The sequence below is a fragment of a genome, unplaced genomic scaffold (assembly GCF_019419815.1).
Source record: "Pyrus x bretschneideri cultivar Hongxiangsu unplaced genomic scaffold, Pyrus_bretschneideri_v1 Contig2, whole genome shotgun sequence".
Lineage (NCBI taxonomy): Eukaryota > Viridiplantae > Streptophyta > Magnoliopsida > Rosales > Rosaceae > Pyrus > Pyrus x bretschneideri.
The window spans coordinates 2,490,097-2,500,000 of NW_025999501.1; the positions used below are offsets into that span (position 1 = coordinate 2,490,097).

Genomic DNA, 9,904 nt, shown 5'->3' on the forward strand with positions numbered 1-9,904 from the left:
ATGAAATGAACTTGTGATGGAAGTGAGTTTTTATGAATAAGATGGAACAGGTTCTTAATCAATTGTTATTGTATTATGAAGAGATTCATTTGGTATACATGATTGGATTAGACAGGATAGCCTACAACAATAAAGGTATGTTGAAGGGAAAAATTATAAAATTACGGCCACCTAAAGGACATAAGATGAATTACTCATGAAGAAAACTTATCCATTCTAATTCTCTTCTAATCCCCTCCAAATGAAAAGCCATAAACTATTTGAAAGTTCTTCATTCCAATCCAATTATGTGTATCAAACTAGCCCAAAGATCAGGGGGATGAAGCCAGTATTTGGAAATGGAGCGGGCTATAGAATCTAAGCTAATTTTTGTTTTCTTCCATCCATGAAAAATCTTGCTAAAATTTTGGCCAAATGAATTCTAACATATTGTATCATGTAATTTGAGTTTCTAAAAATCTCAAAAGAGGTAACTATTTCGGATTTAGAAGAAAGAATGACAAGATAACTATTTCGAATTTAGTTTTACATTTTTATTATTTATTTATTTATTTTGCTTGGGACATGAGGACAGCAACCAAGGGGAATTTGAGATGAAAGTGAAAAACAATTTAAAATATTTTTAGATCTTAGTTCATACATTTTCTTCTGCATCTCCCACAATCCTTGCTCCACTCTTATATATCCCACATTACTCTCATGTATTTCCTTCCCAAACACAAAAATGAAAACTAAAAATGGAAAATGAAATGATTATCAAATAGACCCGTAATATTAGGGAGAATACAATTATGTACCACATTTGAATACATAATCTGACAAGTGATTAATACAACTGGCAGTATATATGGCACATCTTCCATTTTTTAGTCTCTAAAAAGTGTTTGAATTTTCTTTTAAAAGACTGATCACAGACATACATACATACATACATACAAATGGCAGTTTTATAGCAAAGTGATAAGCTTGTCTTGCCAAAATTAGTTCCTGTGTTGCGTCATTGGCCAAAATTGCGTGGCATTCAGGAGGATCAAGTGTCCAAAGCAGTACAATCCTCTGATTAAGAAAACTTCAGAAACCCAAATACGACAGTCATTCCAACTACGCACTTGCTTCCTCCCAAAAGATCAAGCGTGCCTTGGTTGAACCATTTTACCAGTTTAGGAAGAGCATTCTGTCAAAGTATTGAACCAATGCAAAAAGAAAGAGCATTCCTAAACTGACCTCAAAGTCGCTGGTAATGTTTTCGGATAATATTCTCCATAGGCATGCGTCAGCATATGTTTTTCGGATCGCCTTTCATTCAGTAGCATTTATGTGCCCAACACGAATTATAATTACTAGAGATTTTATTACAGGTGAATTGAATCAAACAAGGAACATTGAATGTCCCTAAGCAAATTCTTCCTTTTGAATTTTAAATTATGATGTACAATGGACAAGTGCATGAAAACATATAGAGTTATAGCAAACAAGTGCACGAAATAAATCACAATAAGGGAAACATATAAACAAACTTTCTTCTAAAATGAAACTTGAGAGAGGGAAACTTATTTATAAGAAATACCCACTTTCTATGATTCTCGGCCAGTCAAAGGATCGAGAGCAAGCAATTCACCACAGGCTATCATATGTAATGGCTTCGACAAATGCAACTTCTGAGTTGAGAGGAGTTGAGAAACTTGTTTCATTGTTGGACGAGATTGCGGATTGGGATGCAAGCAGGAAAACGCAATCCTCACAAGAGAGAGAACTTCCCCTGCTTCCTGATGCGTTGGAGGCGATATGCGTTGGTCCATAACGTCCACGATCGGCATTTGATGGGCTAGTAATGCAGATGACGATGATGATGAGGACGAAGAAGGCACTGATGAGAATGATGAGAACTTATCTCCGGGATGCCTTCCCATGACTATTTCCAATGCGACCACTCCAAAGCTATAAACATCGCATTTTTCGTTCACTTCCATTGTATATGCAAGCTCTGCTCAGAATAAGCTCATAGCAATGGGATGATTAGTATATGGATGTCATAATTGAAAGTAAGTTAAAATATTCTTTGTAATATATAAAAGACTTCACGGTTTAAAACATTTTCTTGTCATGAAGAAACCAGAGGAGAATTAATTTTCTATGAACCTTTATTACAAAGAAAACCGGAGGATAATTCATTTTCTGTAGATAATTCATTTTCTATTTAACTCAAATATCCATATACGTAATTCCCTTCCTAGCTAACGGCAAAAAGGAATAATAATTAGCCAAAAATGCAAATAATAAACTGTATTAAACAACTAAGATAAAAAGAGCTAAACATACCAGGTGCAACATATCCATATGTTCCTACAATGCTAGTCCAATTAGTTGAGTCTGGATTCAAAACTTTAGATGTGCCAAAGTCTGAAATAGAGGCCTTGTACTCAGAATCCAGCAAAACATTTTTGCTTGATATGTCCCGATGTACAATCTGTGGTACACAATCGTGGTGCATGTAAGACAAGGCATGAGCTACACCGTTAACCATATTAACCCTTTTTCTCCACCCCACTTCTTTGGCTTCTTCATCTTTGCTCAAAATTGTAGCCAGGCTACCTCTTTCAAGAAACTCGTGCACCAAGAACGAGTGTCGGTAGTGCAAACAGAAACCATAAAGCTTCACAATGTTCCGGTGTCTTACCTCTGTTAGTGCTCTTATTTCATTCAAGAATCCCTTCTCCAAAATCTTCTCGCCATCCCCCAGTTGATGGAGTTTCTTCACAGCCACTACGTTGCCACACGATAAATTTGCTTTGTAGACGCTACCTTGTCCTCCACTTCCGATGCAATATATGGAATCAAAGTCTTCTGTCGCCCTTATGATTTCCTCATACATTGACTTCCCATCAAAATTCAAAACTGAAAATGATATTTCTTCTTGCACATTTTTTTCTCCTTTATCGTGATGCTTGTTCTTTCTTTCCACTATGAAGACAGTTGTAAAGAAAGCAGAAAGAAGCAAAATTGCCGCTAGAAGGGAGAATGTGATTTTAAATACCCGTTTGTGGTCCTTTCTCGAGCCATGCATGCAGGGTTGCAAACCTTTTACGTTGCCACACAATCCTTTGTTCCCTTGTAAAGCCTCTGGAAGAGCTTCCTGAAATGCTCTGTTGTTGGGAATGGGACCTTCCAATTCATTGTAAGATATATCAACATACGATAAGCCATGCATGCCTTCAAAACTTGATGGTATGAAACCTGAAAGATTGTTGTGGGAAAGATTGAGCATCTCCAAACTCTCCATAGTGGTGATTTCTGGTGGTATGCTGCCTTCAAGTGTGTTGTGACTTAAATCAAGTACGGTTAAATGAACTAACTTCCCCAATTTCAGCGGAATTGCTTGTGGGAAATTGTTCTTGCTCAAATTCAAATGGTACATTTTGAGAAAGTCACCTAAAATGCTTGGAATTGGCCCATTCAGTTTGTTCGATGACAAGTCTAGATATTCAAGATCAATTAGTGATCCTAATTCCAAGGGTATACAGCCTGAAAGTTGATTTCCATTTAACATCAACTTCTGCAAAGAAGTCATTCTCCCGAATACCTTCAAAATCGCCCCAACTAAGTGATTTGAAGAAAGATCGAGCTCATGAATTTTTTGTGCACTGACAATCTCTGGAGGTATGCTACCAGTAAGGTTGTTTCCTGCAATTAGCAAGGTTTCTAATTGTAGGCATTGTCCCCATTTTTGTGAGATTTCCCCATAGAAGTTATTGTGGCTCAGATCTATAAAATGAAGATTTGGATAGATACCAAAGTCTTCAGATATATTTCCCGTCAATTTGTTCCCATTAAGACGAAGTCTTGTGAAGCTCCTGCAGGTTTTCAAGCTTTTGGGGATTGGACCAGTCAAATGGTTATTGGCTATTGAAAAGTTTGCGAGTAGTCCACCGTTGCAAATATTTTGCGGTAAACAACCAGAAAAATGGTTGTTAAACAATAATAGATTAGTCAAATTCTTGAGGTTTTCTATCTCTTGGGGAATGGAGCCAGAGAGTTGGTTATCTCCTAAGTATAAGCATTCCAAGTTGCTCAAGTTACCAATGGAAGCAGGAATTGAACCATTGAGCTGATTCTCAGCGAAATCTAGACTCACAAGAGATTTCAAGTTACCTATCTCCTGAGGAATTGAACCAGAAAGACTATTATTGTAGAGATAGAGAAGGGTAAGGTTTGTGAGATCACCTAAGGATGTTGGGATTGAACCACTGAGATGATTATCAAACAAACAGAGTTTCATAAGAGATTTCAAGTTACCTATCTCTTTAGGAATTGAACCAGAAAGATTATTATAGTTGAGATAGAAAATGGTAAGGTTGGTGAGATCACCTAGTGATGTTGGGATTGAACCATTGAACTGATTTGTACTCAAATAGAGCTCCAAAAGAGATTTCAACTTCCCTATCTCTTTAGGAATTGTGCCAGAAAGATTATTGCCATGGAGATAGAGAAGGGTGAGGTTTGTGAGATCACCTAGAGATGCTGGGATTGAACCACTGAGTTGATTCCCATTCATATAAAGCTTCACAAGAGATTTCAAGTTACCTATCTCTTTAGGAATTGAACCATAAAGATGATTGTCGTTCAGGTATAACACAATTAGCTTTCTTAAGTTTCCAATATTTGGAGGGATAGGACCTGTTAAATTGTTATTGGACAAGTGTAGCTCTACAAGAGATTTCAATTTCCCTATCTCTTTAGGAATCGTGCCAGAAAGATTATTATTGGAGAGATAAAGTAAGGTGAGGTTTGTTAGATCACCCATTGATGCTGGGACTGAACCATTGAGTTGATTATAGCTAATCACTAGGTGGACAAGAGATTTTAGGTTCCCTATTTTCTTAGGAATTGTACCAGACAGGTTATTTTGATAGAGCCAAATATGGGTAAGATTTTGCAGGATACAAATTTTTGGTGGAATACTCCCTACAAAATGATTGTTAGAGAGATCAAGATAGATGAGTTTGGAAAGGAACCTAATTTGAGGTGGAATGACATCAGAGAGATTGTTGACATTGAGGTAAAGGTGTTCAAGATTGGAGAAGGATGAGAATGAAAATTCATGTAGCGTACCTTGTATATTGAAATTGGTAAGGTGTATCGCAATGACACTTCCAACAGCATTGCATGAAATACCTGTCCAAAAGCATGGGGGTGCTTGCGTTTTAGAATTGCTTGAAGAATTGTAGGCACCATTATTTCTGGGAAAGTAAGTCCAAGAGGTGAGATTTTGGAGAGGAGTTTGGTTCTCAAAGGTGGCTTTCCATCTGAGAAGTGCTTCAGCTTCAGTAGTAGGACTAGCAGAAGCAAAAGCAATGTGACTTGGCGATAAAAGAAGTGGTATGTACAAGATAAGGCAGTAAGACAGAGGGCATACTTTATGAAAAGCTAAAGATCCCATGGCTGTGTACATATGTAATGCACTTCAACGGTTTATTTATAATGGCATTCACTAACTTTTCATATTAATTCGACCTGCACAAGGAAAAAGGGGTGGGAGAAATGAACAAAAATACAGGACTTGTAGAATGTTCCGTTTTCGCCAAGAAATTGACATCTCGTGGTTCAGACCATGGAATAGTCTTTCCCACTGATATTTCGTTCATGACTTTTGAGTCCTCCACAAATTAACTTACTCCAAATCAAAGTCTTTGTTTATTATATACACGTCAAATGCAATTTGGCAATTTGTCTTCAAATTTTTTCTTCAAAGACTAAGAGCTTACAGATCTGCTAGCTGAATGATGCTTAATTGACACTTCTTTTTTTTATTTTCAGTATTCTCCTGTATTTCATGACTATGATCAAAATTCTCTTTAAGGTCAGTTAATAAATAAAATTCATGATAAAAAGATATTTAGTAAATTTGATCGTAAATCAGGATTCTGGGAAATTAAACTAGATAAAGAAAGTATTCCTTGGCCAGCTTTCAGCTGTAATGAAGGACACTTTGAATGGATAGTTTTACCCTTCAGATTAAAGAATGCTTCTTCTATTTTTCAAAGGAAAATGGACAACATTTTAAACACTAAACCATTTTCAGAATTATTCTAAATGGACTTGTTTCGTAGTATGCAATGCGTGTTGAATGGTATGCAATGCGTGTTGAATAATTAATAATTCAGTTCCGAAACAGATGGAGGGAGGGGAAACGACTTTGTAATCATTTTAACGTACATGAATTTCAATTAATTATTGATGGAATGGCCAAATACCAAAATATTTACAACCTTTGAATAAACGCCCCTTATGCTCTTCATCAATGCCTATATTGACAGAATGGACAAGGGTTGGCTTGCTTTCAATTTTGAGTCTTTCTTTGAGTGTTTAGTGGTTTTTCTCATCACTTGCTTTTAATTTAAGTGGCCTTATAATTAGGGGAAACAACTTTGTAATCATTCTCATAGACTATTCCTGTGCTGAGAGATCAATCCAAATCAACACTAGCTACTTGGGCTGGAATTTTTTCCTGAAAATTCCAAACCAAACCAAAAAAATCCGGCTCCCATTTTTTGCGCTTGTTGAATTTAGTAAAATTAAATTAAATTTATGAAACAAAATGAACTTGATGATTTATTTTCATTTTTTGGGTCAAGAAAAATGAACTTGATGACGAAAGTGAGTTTATTCTTAAAGCACGACATAAACAGTTTTTTTACAAAGCACAACCATCCCAAACTTGCCTTGATATAAACGACAGTATGACACATCTCCGACTTGTTCGTCTCTGCAATGTCATACAAAATCCTAGAACATGTGGAAACCACAAGAAAAAAAAGAGAGAGGTAATTGAAATACATGTACAACAGAACACACTTTATACGATGTTGAACCATAAAATTGTACAAACAAATGAACATAAAATAGATAGAATAAGCCTTAATATAGTTTTAGCCGAGACACAGCGTGAAACACAGAAAAAAAACATATATCTCATAGTCTCAGGTGACCAACGTATCAAGAGCAAGCAATTCAACACATGTTATCATATGTAAAGGCTTTGAATCTCTTATAATAAAGTTTGTATCTCCTGTTTTCATGGACGATGATGTCTATTGTGGTAATTCGGCGCCCTCCATCAAACGTCATGTTATTGCCAAGTATTGTACTAAATGTGGACCGACCGACCACTGGGAAACAAAATGCAAGAAGCATCCTCTGCCCGTTGGACAACAGAATAATCGATATTATTATAGGGTTATGCTACTGGATTCAATCGAGCATGTATTTATTCAGGTTTGAGACTTGCATAACTTTCAATCGATAAACGCATTTCATTTGAAGGTTTCCTTCCGTTGTTCTTTCTTTTAAGCCTTTTGAGTGTTAATTTCTCTGTGTAAGTGACTGGTCCAGACTAGTCAGTTTGCTCATTCAAATCAAACCAAAAAGGGTGGAAATTAGAGGGAAATGAAGTAAGGCAATTCTAATATCTTTGTGATACTGAAAACAGCATCCAAATGCCTCAAACACCATCAAGGTAAGGTATATACAAATAGGGATGGATAAAAAATTATACAGTAACACACCCCAAGCAGAAGCCTGGTCGAGAATGAGTTGATATAGCACCTGACCACCATTTAAAGCTGACTCCATGAGAAGATGATCAACTTCCTCTTGAACCATCGGGGACTAACTCACCACATGTGCTGATTTAGATTGACAATACATGCAGCTTGTGCAAGTTGAAGTGCACTTTAAAATAGTTAGGCAGATGTATTGATATGGATATCAACGATTTTGAATAACTTCAAATCCTTGCATTGCAAACATCAGCTGTTGCAGCGTATATTGGAAATGAAATAAACCTTATTCCTCATGAGGTGGGGGTGGGAAAGGAATGGGACTAAAGAAAATGCAGTTCTTTCCAGCCAGAAAAATAGAAAAGGAAACTACTTTGGTTTCATTTTTTCAACCAGGAGAGAGAAAAAAAGGTCACCACAGTGTGACAGAGGACAAGGTTTAGGGATAATATACAAGTTTAGATTCATTAGTGTCCAATGCAATACAACCCTCTGATTAAGAGAAATTCAGAAACACAAACACATCATTTTACCAGTTATGACAAGCATGCAATCAATCTATTTGAACCAATGCTGAAAGAAAAGAAAGTGCATTCTTAAACTGACCTCAAAAAGTCACTTGTAAGTTCTTTTTCCAGTTCTTTGAGGAGATCTTCGCCATAAGCGGCGGCATAAGTTTTCTGGATTGCCTCTCATTGAGAAGCATTTCTATGCCCAAGATTGATAGCCAAGGCCTCATTTGTTCCCCATCCTGAAATCATATTGATCTAAAAACTCAAAATTAAACAAGATCAAACAAGATAAACATGAAAGTGACAACGCAAAAAAGAAAAATACTAAAACTGAAGATAGAATGTCCTGACTCCTGAGCAAATCCATGCTTTCGAAAGTGACTATACATTTCTAACCAATATCAAGCCCTTTTGCTAAAAGGGTGATCAGAGCTGTTTCAAATAATTTAGAATTTGCCAATGCAGCTTATACATTAGCACTACGAACGAATCCAAGAATCAGACAGATTGAATAATTAATTAGCTTGGCTATATTTCTTCTGCAATAAACGAACGCATTTTCTTCTAGTAAGAACTGAACAACCTCCCGTTCTTTTATGGTTTCTAATAGTCAACCATTAATCATCTGTATTCAAAATTTGTCAAAATATATTTTTCATATTGGTCGAATTATATTTTTCATGTCTATCGGATCCTTCAAAACCTGCAGAAAATCTATATATAGCAATCTGTTCTTTTCTTCTTTGTAGATGGATAATCTCAAACATTTTTCTTTACAGATACAAATTTAACAGTACAGAATTGTTTACCTATATAAACACTGTCTAGAGTTAAGAGATACTGCTAAGAACCGAGCACTAAGTATTTGATAATGCTTGCTCGAGTTGGGAGAATAATGTTATTGAAGTCAATAACTGGGTAGGCTATAAGTAGCCTTACAAAACTACTAAATCAGAAAATAACGCGGCCCACGTTTAACAAACCTAATAACATGGTACAAGGCTAAGGAATACGTCAAAACAAACACCTAGCCCTTAAAATAGGGATTATAACAAATTACATAATTAAATTCTAAAACTAGGAAACCCTACAACTTTGACATTCTCCCTTAAAATGAATGCCATTAGCAATCAGTTTATACCTAGATACGCGCACACACCCATTAGATCACGCATCTTCAAGGACCATTACACTGCTCCTGAGCTCATGGTAAATATATATCCCGAAGTGATTTTTCTGTCTTCTTGATCTTCAGCATAATCAGTATCTGTATAACCAACAAGCTTCTCATTTCCTCCCTTCTTTGTAGAACAACCAAAGATTTATTGTACCTATCAAATACCTCAGCACTCTTTCTGCTGCTCGTAAATGAAGTTCAGTAGGACTTTTCATGTATCTACTGATTAGATTCACTACAAACATCATATTAGGTCGTGTGGCAGTCAAGTATGGTAGACTTCCCACAATATGTTTATAGAGAGTCCTATCTATTCTTACCCCATCTTCATCTTTTCCAGGCCTGAAACCAGGAACATTAGGGTTGTGACTGGTCCATGTTGAACCTCTCCAACACCTCCTTATTATATTATAATCTACTTCTAGGGCTTATTTATAATGGCATTAAATGCAAGCAAGCTATTAAAAAATACAGGAATTCCAGAATGTTCTATTTTCCACAAGAAAATGACATCTTCATTCCAGCCCAAGGAGATGTCTTTCCAACTAATATTTTCTATCATGACATTGGCGTCTTCCATAAATGAGCGGGTGCGTAGGGTTAATTGATTGAAGGATCATTTAATTCTGAAATGGACTAGTTTAGTAGTAAGCAATGTG

At 36.2% G+C, this 9,904-nt stretch overlaps 1 protein-coding gene across 1 annotated transcript; it reads right to left on the minus strand.

The window, feature by feature from the left end:
• Nucleotides 1-979: 979 nt before the first annotated feature.
• LOC103936429 (probable leucine-rich repeat receptor-like protein kinase At1g35710) lies at nucleotides 980-5,473 on the minus strand. The gene is made up of 2 exons (XM_048582993.1): nucleotides 2,320-5,473; nucleotides 980-1,984 (listed from the first exon to the last, which is right to left on the minus strand). The coding sequence occupies exons 1-2, from the start codon at nucleotides 5,447-5,449 to the stop codon at nucleotides 1,575-1,577; spliced, it is 3,540 nt and encodes a 1,179-aa protein (XP_048438950.1). The 5' UTR covers nucleotides 5,450-5,473; the 3' UTR covers nucleotides 980-1,574.
• Between the last annotated feature and the right edge of the window lie 4,431 nt (nucleotides 5,474-9,904).

What these genes read in the sequence shown, in the direction of transcription:
- LOC103936429 (XM_048582993.1), bottom strand. Translation starts at nt 5,449, where the DNA reads ATGTACACAGCCATGGGATCTTTAGCTTTTCATAAAGTATGCCCTCTG. An exon ending in ATATGGATATGTTGCACCTG is followed by an intron (nt 1,985 to 2,319) that starts GTATGTTTAGCT and finishes TATTCTGAGCAG; the next exon opens with AGCTTGCATATACAATGGAA.